The sequence below is a fragment of the Caloenas nicobarica genome, chromosome 4 (assembly GCF_036013445.1).
Source record: "Caloenas nicobarica isolate bCalNic1 chromosome 4, bCalNic1.hap1, whole genome shotgun sequence".
Lineage (NCBI taxonomy): Eukaryota > Metazoa > Chordata > Aves > Columbiformes > Columbidae > Caloenas > Caloenas nicobarica.
This window is the reverse complement of record NC_088248.1, coordinates 5,846,308-5,860,621: the sequence shown is the minus strand read 5'-3', so window position 1 is coordinate 5,860,621 and position 14,314 is coordinate 5,846,308. Positions and strand designations below refer to the sequence as shown.

General features: G+C 38.5%; 1 protein-coding gene across 5 annotated transcripts in view; it reads left to right on the top strand.

Moving 5' to 3' along the window:
* MANBA (mannosidase beta) overlaps positions 1-14,314 on the top strand; it is a 54,395-nt gene that overhangs the window by 28,139 nt on the left and 11,942 nt on the right. For all 5 annotated transcript variants that reach the window (XR_010606226.1, XR_010606227.1, XR_010606225.1 and 2 more), the window contains exons 10-16: positions 1,258-1,344; positions 1,925-2,092; positions 4,637-4,855; positions 6,166-6,330; positions 7,522-7,666; positions 11,661-11,803; positions 13,626-13,880. Coding sequence is in view for 1 of the 5 variants with exons in the window: in XM_065634975.1 (XP_065491047.1) it covers positions 1,258-1,344; positions 1,925-2,092; positions 4,637-4,855; positions 6,166-6,330; positions 7,522-7,666; positions 11,661-11,803; positions 13,626-13,880 (1,182 nt within the window). In the remaining 4 variants the exon portion in view is untranslated. The remainder of the gene's footprint in view (positions 1-1,257; positions 1,345-1,924; positions 2,093-4,636; positions 4,856-6,165; positions 6,331-7,521; positions 7,667-11,660; positions 11,804-13,625; positions 13,881-14,314) is intronic.

The following is a 14,314-nucleotide window of genomic DNA, read 5'->3' as shown; positions in this document are numbered from 1 at the left end:
CTTTTGGTTTTGTTTCTTCTGATAGTCTTGCAAAGGCTTAAGAGGTGCATTAGAGTCAAACTGTGCTTAAGGAAAAACAGTGATAGCTCACTGAGGGAAACAGCAAGAGAAAGTTTCTTTCAATAGAGAGTTTTGACTCTACACAGTCACTGGAAGATTCTGAGTGATTCTTATGCAGTAGCTTTGCTTTTTTGGTACAGTGCTAGGAGTGTAACAATTATTAATGGATCAGTTACCTCCCACTGTCCTGTTCCTTATCTTCAGTTTTCTTGGGAAATGTAAGCTGAAAAAAGTAATGGAAAAGCATGTTTTCGCTGCAGGGAAAATGCGATTTTTATGAGGAGCTGCTCTGGTGTTTATGTAGCACCACGTGCAGAAAAGCATAGTCTCCTACAGACTCCTTTGGGTTAATGTGCTCCTTCAAGAGACCTTTCTGTTAACGTTTGGGATAGACTATTGGGAGACTATAAGTTACATCAATTTAGAAAACAGAACAGGTAAAACAAGTGATCTTACTCATCTCATTGGGTTCCTTTCCCCTTTTTTGTGTGGGTTTTTTTTTCCTTCAAGGTACAAATAGAGTTCATTGTTGAGTTGAAAGGCTTACTGTTCTCTAGTGGTATCTACCTGATCTTTCTTTTAAGAGAAAGATCACTGGTGTTAGACGAGCTCGTTTGTTTCTGCCTCCTCTTACTGGGTAGGATTTGCTTTTTTTTTGAATCAGTTTTTGCATTCGTTATGGAAGTGCTTTGTTAACAAGTACATTTGAACATCGTTAAGTGTGTTTGATACCATGTTAGAAGAATTACTCTCTCTTTTTTTAATAAGCAGTGGGGATTTGGTGTTACACCTGCAAAATAGTAAATACAAAATTGTTCTGTTCAGCTGGAGATTGCCCCACGTTCGTGTTTGAGCAGTACATGGGTTCCAATTATTCCACTGAAACCTACTGAACTCCCTCTACTGAGCAATATTCCACTGAGCAGTGAAGGCTGTCAGGATCTGATTCCTAAGGGTAAATATTTTATAACTGTGATATTGAGGAAAGACATGGTGGAGTATGCACACACGGAACCCCATGGAGGGATGTGATTGTTCAGGTGGTTCTTTCAAAGAAAAACAAACAGAACATTTTAATTATTTTTTACACAAATAATGTCTGTCTGAATAAATGGTTATGCATCCCAATAGCCATATGTTTTTCAAGTATGTAAGATGGTTCGCTAACAGATTCTTTTTCTTTCCTTTTCCTTGTAGATTTGGCAGGATTTTATGTTTGCATGTGCGCTGTATCCAACTGACCAGAATTATTTAGAATCTGTAAGAGCTGAAGTTTCTCATCAGGTATTTTGTCCACGTTTTGAAGCTCTATTTCCCATTACCTAGCTTTGATTGACTAACTGTATTAGTTAGCTTTCCAGAAATGCTTATTTGGAAGTGGTTTTAGTGTACCTTTATGTAGCAGACACAAAATGTAACCTTCCTAAATGCTTGCTAACTTACTTGCAAGAGTAGTCAGTCAAGCAGAGGTACAGGCCTTCCTCGTGTCCAAACTGCTGTCTTCTGAAGGATGTTTTCAGAGAATTCACTGAGAGTGAGCTCTAATGATTGCAATGTGCCTTAGCACAGAATTTACCCTTTCCATGTGGCTGAGTAGATAAGGGTGGAGGTACACATGTGCATATGGTGGATACATGTCAGCATATTAAAAGTTCACCCCTCTGTAAGCACGTATTACAGAAGTTTGAGCCTGATGGAGAGCTGAGGGAATAGTGAACAGTGCAGATAAAAACAGGAATCATAGGCTCAGCGTATGTAATAAGCATGTAGACTTGTAATTCAAGTAGTAATGAAGTTATTTTCTTTTCTAATTTTTAAGAGAAGTAATTTTGCTCGACTTCTGAAACAGTACATTGTATTTCAGGTAAGACGTTTAAAATCCCATCCATCAATTATTCTGTGGAGTGGAAACAATGAAAATGAAGCAGCAATTGCAAGCAACTGGTTTTCCATACCTTATGCTGACAGAGAAATCTATATCAAAGACTACGTGATGCTTTATGTGAAGAACATCCAAGAAATAGTTCTTGCTGTAAGTGATCTCAAGAAACTGTAGGGGGATATGGCTTGGCAAAAGATTTTATTTTTTGCAATTTGAGCAACTTGGGTTTTTTGTTTGTGTTTTTTTTTTTTTAATCAATCCTTTTGAGACATGAAAACCAGCACATTATTGAGGAACTGCACTTTCCAAGCTCTTGTAAACAGCTCTCTAAACTCAGGGCTTATCCTCAAAGTAAAACAAACAAAAAAATTACTTATGTCTCCAACAGTTTGTGATAGCTTAAGGAAGACCTGAAAAATTTAGTGGATATCACTTCTTTTTTCCTTCCTATTTGTAATACCTCCATAAATACCTTCACTTCCAGTGGACAAAATCAACTTGCCCATCAATTAAGTAATCTAGATGATCAGATTTCCTTTATTCTGATTTCGTTGACTTAAGTTTTTTGGCTTAAGTAGGTTAAACAAAAGCTATGCTAAACATTGTCCTGATTGCCATTATATTGTGTGTTTTTGAAAAACAGATTAGTGGTATTTTACAGTATACGAAGGCAAAATAAAATATTTTGACATAAGATTTAAACTGTGGGCATGCAGACCAGAAGCACCTGGAATCTGTCATGTAGTGTACTGTGATTTGGCACTACCTGTTTTGTGTAGCTTTTGTAGTTTTATTTTACCTCCTAGTATTGCAGTTCTTCATTATTTATTGGAATATGATTTTAACGGACTTTTATGTGTGTATGTAGAGTGAAATTGATTTAAACATCCCAAATTGTTGTTGTGTAACTGTATAGTGGTTAACAAGCAATGCTTCGACCACAGGTATTTTTAACTCTCCTGTTAGCTAAGCAACAAAATGTTGCAAGAGTTTTGTCCAGTTAGACCTTTCCTCTTCAACAAGAGTATTAGGGGTTTTTTAACCTAAAAATGCTAGTAGCATTTTCCTACTCAGTTATCTCTTGTATAGCAGGATCTTACTGGCTTCAGAGTATGATAATTTTAGTCTAATCTCTGTCTTTTTCAGGATGAGATACATTTCACGTTACAATGCTTGTGACCTGAAGTTTCCTGAGTGCTAGGACAGGCACTCAGTATGTAGGTGACAGTGGTATTATTGCTTGTTATTGGAGGCTACCAGCATTGTCAGAGTAGTTGTACTCTGAGAATTTAGAATACATTTCTACTGGAAAAGTTGAGATACAAGGAAACAATAAAAATGAGGCCAGGTTTGAAAGAACCTGCAGGAAAGGATCCCACTCTTGAGGGCAGTTATGTATTCTAAATGGTAATGGTGTCTTATATTCCTGCTTAACATCTTGGTTCTAGATTTCTATATTTCAGTCAGGGTTTTTGGAACTGAGTTGTTTGTAAGGATATGCTGTGGTGTTCCTGTGATTAGCTGCATGAGTTAGGTGATCAGTACATGTGCAGCAAAGTGAGGTGTTCTGACTTGATACCGGCTTTTAGTTACAGTTCACTTGTGTGGTGTTGCTCTCCAGGACGGATCCTCTTCTACTTGAAACCCATAGAATAACTATTTTGAGTGCCAGAAGGAAGCACGCAGTTAAATAATTTCAGGGTCTGTGTAATACAAGCCAGCTTGAGGAAACGCGTAACTGCTAGCAGTACTGGATTGGATAGCTTTAAAAGGCTTCTAAGTTTGAGCTAAAGACTTCAGGGAATCCAGGATATCCTGTAGTAAATTGTTTCAGTTAATTATTAATTACTAATGTTGAAAAAAAAAAAGCAGAGGTGGAGGGGAATGGGTCTGTTTCTTAAAATGGAGCACATGTCTAAGAGCTTTGTTGTATTTGAGCCAATTGCTGCAACTTGCAACTGGTAACTAACTCAGGCCTCTGTTTTGCTACAAGTAGCGTGCTAAATGAATTATACCTGCAAAAGGATTCCTTCAGTACTTTGCAGGGTACTGCTAAAAGATTGAGTACACTAAATGTACTGAGGCTATAAATAAAGGCAGTGCTGAACAATTTGAAATGTAACCCTTCTTATACTCTCATCTATCTTAAGATGAAGAGCCAGCCAAAATGACAGTAACTTGCAATGCTACCATGCAAGCATTAGGAGCAGAATATCTGGGGTTTTTGTTAGGGTTAAATTTAGGTGAATATTTAGAGAGGGGAAAATCATGTCTTTGTAAAAAAAACTCCAAAAGAAATGATTTTCCATAAAGAAGTCACAGTACTCAAATACTAATGTTCCTTGAGTTTATTTTTCATGAGGCATGCTTTAAATAGCTTTCATTAAGAATTTAGAAGCATATGAAGATAGATCTCTTGATGTGAGGAGAGAATCCCTTAGAACAGCCGCGCAAGCACTATCTGTCCTCCAAGAACGTGAATAAAAAGCTAATTAAGCAAGTAAAGATGATGAATGTCGGGGCGCAAAGTGGGATGTCTCCTAGGTGGTGATGCAGAAATTTGGAAAAGGCATGTGCTCCACCCTCCACCCCGCTCCACCTCTCTTCAAAATGTGGTCTATGTATTGAGGTGATAAAAGCCAATCACTTTGTGAGCAGGTTGTGTTTTTGTTTTGGTGTGCTTTTAAATCTCAGGAAGATAAGAGTCGTCCTTTTATTGCATCCAGTCCCACCAATGGCTTGGAGTCAGTTAAAGAAGGCTGGATCTCCCAGAACCCTTATGATACCCATTATGGCGACACTCACTTTTATGACTACAGCAGTGACTGCTGGAACTGGACAGTGTATCCTAAAACTCGTTTTGCTTCAGAGTACGGATTTCAATCCTGGCCTTCCTTCAGTACGATCGAAAAGGTAAGGCTGGGCTTCCACACCTTCTTGTCCCCTCTGCTCTCATTTAGTGAGGGCAAAAAGCGTCTTCCCAACAAACTGCAGCATCTGAGCTGTAGTTGGGATGGGGCATTGTCAGGCGTGGTATGGCACACGTGGGACAGAGCTGTGGGCTGTTTCCCTCCTCAGTGTTCAATGTATTTACCTTGAGGAGCCAAGATTAGATGAGAGACTGTTATGAAACTATAAATTTTAATATTAATTCTTTTTAATATATAGCTTAGTAATTATTACCTAACAGCTATTTCCATTTGCTGTGTCTAAGGATATGTGTTCATTTAGAAACAGAAGAAACATGACCAATGCTGAATTGTGCTGAATTCTAAAGTATATTGATTCTTACCATTTTTACCAATTTCTCTTAAATAATTTTTTTCTTTATGTATTGCATGTAAAAGGATTTGGTTCTGTCTTCCATTAAATTTAGATGTGATATATTCTATCTTACTTATCTAGTTGGAGCAGAGACATATCATGCTGTTTGTTCATTTGTTCAGAGGGAATTGAATATCACATTGATACTCATGCAAACAAGTCAGAATGTTCCTTTCAATTTGCTGGGTGAAGTATATTATCTGAGACATAATCAGTGCATTCATCCATATTAATACCAATGGAAATTATTAAATCCAGCCTAAAAAGGACTAAATTTAAATAAAAAGATTTTACAGAAATTGTGATTAAAATGAAAGTTTGACAATAATAAGTGTATGAGCTATGCTGCATTGTTGTCCTTAGTTGAAAAAAAAAAAAGTTTCACGACCATTTGTGTTCAGAGGCAGGTTAAATTATTATTATTATTATAATGTTATTATTATTAAACTGATAGCCCTACTAACTAACTATTATTTAATTTTTACCTCTACTAACTTCTGAAACTTATGCCTTAAATGTGTTTGACCAGAGGACTTTCTTTCATCTTAATCTAGGATGTTTGTGTTTTACTATGAACACAAGCAAACCTCTGAGGTCCCTTGGCCAAACTGAACCTTAGGACAAATAAGTTAAATGCCATTCAGCCAAAAGTTGCTCTTCTGGATTCAACAGCAACGTCTGCTTTCATTTATTTGTACGGGAAGTATAAGCAAAGGGTATTATTGATTCAAAATCGCTGCATGAGTGCATGAGGCAGTGCAGAAATATATTATAAATTTTAAACGTTTTGGATGATGTCAGCAGAGTGTAATAGATATCTGTTCCTGAACATCCTGTCGGTCATTAAATGCACATTTCACCTTTTCATTCTGATCCCTTACTTTCATGTTTTTTAAAAGGTTTCCTCCATGGAGGACTGGTCCTACACAAGCAATTTTTCTCTCCATCGACAACACCATGAAAACGGCAATGATCAGATGCTCCAACTGGTGGGGCATCATTTCAAGCTTCCCCAGAGCACAGATCCCATAAAGAAGTTCAAAGATACGATTTACCTCACTCAGGTAACAGTGATATCGTCAATATCAGCAGCTGTCAATACTCATAAGCTCATGCTTATTTCTTTGTGATTTCTGCATGACTTCTAAATGATATTAAGTAACTTTTTAATGCTCCTAGGCAAGTTTAAAGTGCTGTTACCTTTGGTTGTTTTCCAAAAATTTCAGAAACACTCTTGATGGGAATAACTGCACATTTGCTAAGTTTTTAGTGTTTGAGAGCTGCTGACGGCAAGTTTTATAAGAAACAAAACAGCTGGAGAACTTTAGACACTGATGACAAGAGAACAAAGATAGGTGATGCTGTGAAATCGAAAACAGGAGTAAAACTTGCGTGGTGGGATCCTGGCTCAAAAAACTATGAGAGTTTCTGCAGGGTTAAGTTTGTCAGGGCCTTATTAACAGGTTAGACAATGTAAGAATACCAAAGTAAGCATAGCAAAGAGGATAAAGAGACTAAACTTGGCTCTAGTGGTTAATTCAAAGTGTTATCTTTACCTTTTGAGCTGTCCTAAAGAATAACCTTTTCCTTTATTTTGAGAGTTTCTTGTAATACCTCCCCAGCCTAGTAATATACTTTGAAGAAAGTAACAGGCTGTTTGGCTTGTCTTGAGAACTTGGCCAATGAAAAATTCTGAAAAATGTTTTTTAAACACAAGGTAGGGAAGGAGAGAAGAAGAGGGAGTGCAGGTGAAAAAGGGTTGCTCTTACAGTGCACAATTTTGACTGTATACTGAGTATGTGTGTTACATGTTCAGAATATAGGGACGTAAACATGATGGTAATGTATACTGGAGATAGTGCAGTATGATGCCATTTTGCAACTCATGGGTTTTTTATTGACATTAATTTTTAAAAATATATTTATTAGCGTTTTATTTTTCCCCCTTGTCTTTCATTTGCCTTTCGAAGACCCTGATGTCCAGTGATCTTCACTGGCTGGAAGGCAGCAAGTAAGCCCTCCAGAGTTTCTCTAAAGATACTGCTTGTGTCTTTACTATTGGGAGCTGCTAGGAACTGATCTCCTTCGAGCACATGTGTACTCTTGAAGACTCAGGTTTAAAGTTATGTGCCATTGCTGTTGAAGTCTGTGTTGCATAATATATACGCACAAGCTTTGAAAGTTAAATAAAATAGAAAATACAATACAACAAAAAAAAAAAAAAAAAATTTTTTTTTATGTCTTTGTTAACCAAGGTGATGCAGGCTCAGTGTATAAAGACAGAAACTGAATTCTATCGTTTTAGTCAAAGCGAAATAGTCAAGGGAGAAGGACACACAATGGGAGCTCTGTACTGGCAACTCAATGACATTTGGCAGGCACCTTCATGGGCTTCCTTGGGTAAGTTTTGTGTCAGCCTGGTAAAAAGCACCAGCTATCAGTCTGGTTTTGTTTTCCTCATCTGGAAGTATCAAGATAAGAACTATGGCTCCTCTCTCTCTTGGACAACTTTGCGAACTTTCAACATTTCTGTCCATCCTTTAGAAATGCTTTCCAGAAGAGCGTTTTTCAGGATCATTCTAATCGTCTGTGGGAGTGGAAGAGCTGTAAAGAACAAAGCAATTCTCTTCCTCTGGAAGCTTTGCTGTTTGAGTTCAGATTTAGCAGCCAGCTACTCTTACCCTTGTTTTAGTAAGGTTTTTCTTTGGAGAAGTTAAAATTATACGTAGCTCCTGATTTCTTAAAAATATATTTTTTTCATTTAAGCTGTATTCTCATTTCTCCCAGGGAAATAGTATCATTGAAGCCAGACAAAGCTGCCTGTTAGGAACAGTCATGGTTAAGATTGAGGGCACAACCCCCTTGCGAGGTCAGCTTTCAACTACCCTTGCTTTTCTTGTGTAGAGCTGGATCTTCCTGAAACTGTGTGTGATATCTAGGTTTTTCCAGAGAAATTTGGCTTTTTTTTACAAGTTTAATTATTTTAAAATTAGAAAGATCAATTCTTTTAAGATTGGAGGCTTCTAAGAAATTCTGTTTCCGTGAGGGCCTGTCCTGCAAATCTCTGATTTTATTTATTGGCTCAGCTGTACAGATGCATGTGTGTACCCAGCCACCCTGGGTGAGAATGGGCAGAAAGGGAGTTAGTGTGATAGCAGGGTAAGAAGGAACATCCACGTATAATTATGTTTTCCATAATTCCAACAAATTTTGTTGATCTTTGTTCTCCCTGGCCCCTTTAGTAGGCCATAGTGCACTGTCAAAAAAACCCTACAGAACTGTGACCCTGTTCTGAGCAGGGCAAGATTTGGTATGTAAAGGCTAGGCATCTAGATTTCTTCTGCAGTCAGCTAGGGGAAAGATGGTTATCTCCAGAGTGTGATTAATTGTGTCTTTAGCTGTCTAACAAGTGGGATGGATGATCTTCTCCATGACGAATTTGATTTTTGTAGAACTTCATACGACACCTCCCACCATGGGTTCTGAGAAGCTCTCTATAGGAGAAGATGACTAGTTGAGATTTGATGCCTAACTTAGTGTCAGGTGAGGTGAATCGCTCTTTGGGACAAAATCATTCCGCTAATATGCTGGTTATGCACATGGTATCTCCTTATAGTTTAGGACAGAAAAATGGAGTAATCAGACATACAAAGAGATAAGTTGTTTAGTTAGTAAGAAATAGGGCAGGAATGTGTGGTATGAGGGAAGTGGCTGTTTCATGTTCCAAACGCTTTGTCTAGAAGTAGTTTTGAAACGGAGAATCTGTTCTGTGGCAGCTATATAGGACTTGGATAGATTCTCTTTATTTCTCACATATTTCATTTTTTTAAAACCTTTTTTTAAGAATTTAATGTTTGAAGAATGATGAGTGAGCTAGAAAAAGCTAAGAGTTAGTGTGAAGTTCATGATCCATCCTTAGAACAAAATGCCATTTGGCCTTGCTTTAAAAAAAAAAGTAGCCCACCCCATCCTTCCCCTCTTTCTCTGGGAGATGTTTGTGTCCCTCCATTTTTATTGTTATGTTTGGTTTTTGTTGTTGTTGTTTGGTTTTTTTTCCCCTTATCATCCAAGCAAAGTAACTGCAACCAACAAAGGCAGACAAACCCCTATAAGAAACAAGCTGTTTTATTGAAATATTAAGGTAGCAGTCCAACAATAATGCTCCTCTTTTCTGAACTTTGTAGACTTGTATTGGGAAACGGAATATCGCAGTGTTCATTTTTATGATCCTAGCAATGGCTGATGCTCTTAGGCTTTAAGTGCCTCAGGAGAAAAAGATGCTTGGAAAAATGTCTCTTGGCAAAAACAGTTGTATTGATACATGAAGTGATTGTGGAGACCATAAATGTCTTTTTAAGTACAGAGCTGACATCATTGTAGAAAATATATCAAACACTTGAATTATTCATATGTTGTTGAAGTTACAGCAAAGAAGCTCAGCAGAGATACAGCTGTCCCTTTGTTTTGTTCTAGTCCCTCACTGGAATGAGGAAACGTTTAATATTCATTTAATTAGGCAGTGTGGTAAGAGGGATTTTTGAAATGCTAATGGCTAAATTATGCAAAGCTTTGGAGAAATTAGTTTTGTTTGCACTTCAAACCCACGTTTCTGCATCTTGTTAGATGGCACAGTATTAACACCAGTGAGTGCTTCTTATTGAAATCTTATTTCACAGAGCCATGGACGGGCTTACATCATTTCCTGAGCAAAGCGGAAATGTTTCCTCACGAAGTGAGGAGGGAAGAAGGCAGCAAACGTTTCTCGTTTGACTTGCCTTTAAGATGCTTGCTGGGGATTGAATGAAAACACAGCACTCCTGTCACGGTACTTCTGCCTTCAGAACTGAACAGCTTTTGCCACAACCAGGTTTTGATTCTCAGCGCCTAATAGTGGAGCCAGTTGTGCCACGTCGAATGCTGTAGCATCTAAGCAGTGTGTTTTGGTAGCGAGTGCTGTGATACAGCAATTTACCTCACTCCCGCACAAACATCAGCTTGAGGTGCCCAGCTTGGTTGTCACGAGATTCCCTTGAACAGAGAACTGGCCTTTATTGCAGGTTAAATATTTAGAGCCCTTGGTGGGCTTGAAACCACTCATGCGACAGGTGAGGAAAGAACTAGCAGCGTGTTTCTCAGGTTGCGTTTAGTAGTGTGAAGTGATTAATTTAAAATCTGTTCAAGGGGGAACTGTTTGTTCTCGCTCCCGCTATCAGTTCATAGAAGGCTTCAGGGAACAGTCAGAAAAAAGGGTACTGCGATCTCATTACAAAGCTAATTTTAGTTTCTGGTTCTGAAGTTTGATAATGTAGAGAGTGCAGAACCCGTGTTATTATCAGGAAAAAAAACTAGGGAACTTGGATTTCTTTAAAAATTCATTTAAATCTGGGAGGAGAAGGAGAAAACTGCCCTAGGGCGGTTTTTAAATAACTTTTGACTATTGCCTTTGGGTATGCGTGTCTGTAACAGGAAAGTTTAAGCCCAGAGACTTCTCACGAGAGCTACATGATCTCTAAATTTCTTACATCCATTTTTGGGCAAGGGGAGTGTTTTATAAGCAACTTGCCTATTTTTAAATCAAGAAATGTGACTCTGGTCTTAAGAAAATCAAGACAGCAGATGAGATGAAGAATGTGGCTTTTTTATCAGTGAGCTTCAGTTTTATGTGCTGTCTGAAGTTAATTTGACAACTGCTTTACCAAGATCCTATTGCTGGAAAAGTCTTCTTTGGAAGACCCTTCCTGTGTGAAACTGCTGCAGCAGTTGAGCTTTGTTCTTCAAATTGGCTCTGGGCTTTTTGGGAAGGGAAATACCAACCTTAAAAAGCTGATCTGAGGTAAGCAGACTGGTTATGTTTGCAAACATCCCAAAACAATAGCTGTAGTAGTTGAACCCTAGGATGAGTTTTGAAATGGTACAAACTTGGTGTGTGGTTTGTTTGCCTTTTTATTGATTTGTTTGTTTGTTTGTTATTCCCTGCAGAAGTGTAAATGCCAAGTTTAGTCTGAGTTGTTTTCTCCACTGCACGGGTTTCTTGAGGATCTCTGTATCTGCTGCCTAGGTAGCAAACCTTCCCTTTTTCCCTCCAGTAACCACTGCAATGTGGCTACATAATCCAGTTGGAAATCAGAGCACAGCAGAAATTGAGGGTAAGGCCCATTCGAAGAGAAAGAGGATTTTACATTACACTGAGTAACAGAAGCTGCTCTGCTTCAATTGCATTATTCATTTTCATATTTCATTTTCATTTCAGTTCAGGCCTAGATTTTCATCATGTAAATTAAGCTGAGGGAAGAATTAAAGTCACCAGGCACTGAAACCTCAGTGCAGGAAGGGATTGTATGCCAAGGCAATCTTGGATTCAGTCTGAATGTTTCTTCCTTTTAACCCTTTTCAGAGTACGGTGGCAAGTGGAAACTCCTTCATTATTTTGCCCAGAACTTCTTTGCACCCCTGCTGCCTGTGGCCTATGAAGATAAAGGTGTATTGTACATCTACGGTGTCTCAGATCTTCATGTGGACCACAAGCTGACTTTGAGGGTACGTGACACCTCTCTGTCCACCGTTGTGTCCTCCCTGCATGAACGCGAGAAGCTGAAATGAGCACATCTTTGTATAGACAAGCTTCAGTAAGTCCTTGCTCAAACACAAGGTACAATTCTTGTCTTTAACCTTCTTAGACAATGCTGTTCTTTAGAGTAGCGTGCACTGCTTCACAGAACAAGGAATTAATGGCCTTTCTTACAGCCCGTATGTATAGGCCTGAAGTTAACTGTTCTGCTTAAATCTTAAAGGGATTGACGGTTAAATAGAACAAAGTTTGAAAAATGGTACCTCACTACTTAACAAAACTGTTCCCTGGGTGTTGGAACTGGGTTAACTGACTAAGTGGGGGGAAAAAAAGGATTGGACCATTGCTTGCCAGTACTCAAACTACACTGCTTTGGGAAGAAGAACTAGATTATTTTCTGAAATATCAACAGAACATCTAGGTGTACTTTAATTGCAAGGTCACCTATGCAATGTCACCATTTTACAATTGATGCCTTAACGGTTTACTTGTAATGCTATAGAAACAGATAGGATTTCTTAGGCAGTATTTGGGCTGCTGAGTTGTCCCATAGAACATGGTTTTGCTTTTTGATTTGTTATGTTTTGTTGCCATTAATCATATGGCAACCATATCCCAAGCGAATTGAGGGGCCGTTTTGCACTGCAAGATGCAATTCCTGACATAAAGCACGTCCCGTGTGAAAAGGTTGGGAAGGATGGAAAAATAGTGAACCTGCAATGATTTGGTGGTAGTTTTGGAACTAGTAGTTTGAGTGTGCCAGTTCCTAGTTCACTGCTCTTTCTGGTGGGCTACAATGAATTTTCAGATTTATAAGGTTAGTAGTTTGTAAAAGAATCTGCTCTTATTTCTGCTCTGGAGAGATTTTTTGGCAGCAGACAACCTCCGGTAGAGAAAATGGTTCCAATTTCTGGCTGGTTAGTTCTTGGAGTAGGACTGCATTTACTGAGATGGTTTGTTTCTGGTCTGGGTTATTATAACAGTCTTAAATTCAGATTTTTCTGATAATGTCAGAGAAGCATTTGCAATAGGGTGGTTCTGATAAATTATGTATTTTGCACTTCAAGAAAATCTGGAACTTTAAGCTTTTCAAAAGAGTTCAGATCTGTAGCTCATTGCAGACCCCTGTTAAGTTCACAAACAACCTAATATGTATGAAGAGACAGAATGCCGTAATTCTCATTAAGTGCTTATCTTCCAAATTATGCTGCTTTTTTTGTAAAATGAAAGAGTGCATTCATAATGCACGCGTGATCTCTGAGAACGCATATTTTATTTTAATAATATCACTTCCATAATCCCTTTTAAGATGATGCAGCTTGCTTCTCTTTAACAGTGACTGTGCAGAAGCTCTAGATTACCCAGTTGGATTGCATCAGATAACACTGAGCAATCGCAAGAAAATCCTTTGTTTGACTTTTTTAATGAGGGAGGGGAGGAAAAGGACTCAACAAATTATTCACTTAGTAATTCCATTTCCCAGCACTCCCGTGGCAGGAATTGGCAGCCCCATCCTCTCAAGGAGCCTGGAGAAATCAAAAAGCCTTGCAGGTCAAGAACAACAGATCCAGAGTGTTTGAAACTGACTTCTTGTTAGGTTTATATAATGATCTAATTATTATGCCATGTCAATTGTTTAAATCTTTGTGGAGTTCCTTGCTAAGTGGAAATCAGCTGGTCCTGTCAGGAGAACATCTCTTGGAATGAGCGATCTGAAACCCAGGATGCTGGGTTGTTTTCACAGGTGCAACTTTTCTTCTAAGCTTTGTGCTCTCTCAATACACTTGATAGGTCGTTGTGCACACCTGGAGTTCTTTGGAGCCTGTATGCACCCTGGCCAAAGATGTGACCGTTAAAGCACAAAGTGCTGTCCCTATCTACAAGGAGTCCATAAACAACTTGCTGGAAAGATGCAGAAATTGTACCAGGAAAAGCTGCGTTGTTACTTTCTGGCTTGTGGGAGAAAGTGGGCTCCAGAGCCCTAGGAACCATCACTTCCTTTCGTCACTGAAGGATGCCGTAGGATTAGAAAAGGCCCAGCTTAGTGTAAGCATCGACAACGCTAAATTACTGTGTGTGGTTTTGCTAATCTTACTGGTTTGAGTTGTTTGCCTGCTATGCAGTGTCTGATTGCACTGAATGTTCTTTTTCCTTAGCTGTTGCGATTCTAGCTTCCACATTGAGTTCAAAATCATATTTTTTCTTTGTCACTTTATGCATATCTAAATAACACTGGTGGTTTGGCGTGTGGTGTTTTGGCTTTTTGTGCTTGGATTTTTTTTTTTTTGTCTTAAATAATGAAGTCTTCATTTCATTTGTTTTTATTGTCTTTTACCTGACTGCTGTGGCATTGCTCCTTTCATTCGTTTTGTCCCTAGATAGCAAATAGCATCATGGCAGGTGTTTTGGCTTGCAGACAGTACTGTATGTCAGTACTGGGTCACACTAATTCAATGGAGTGTGGAGTGCATTATTGTCAC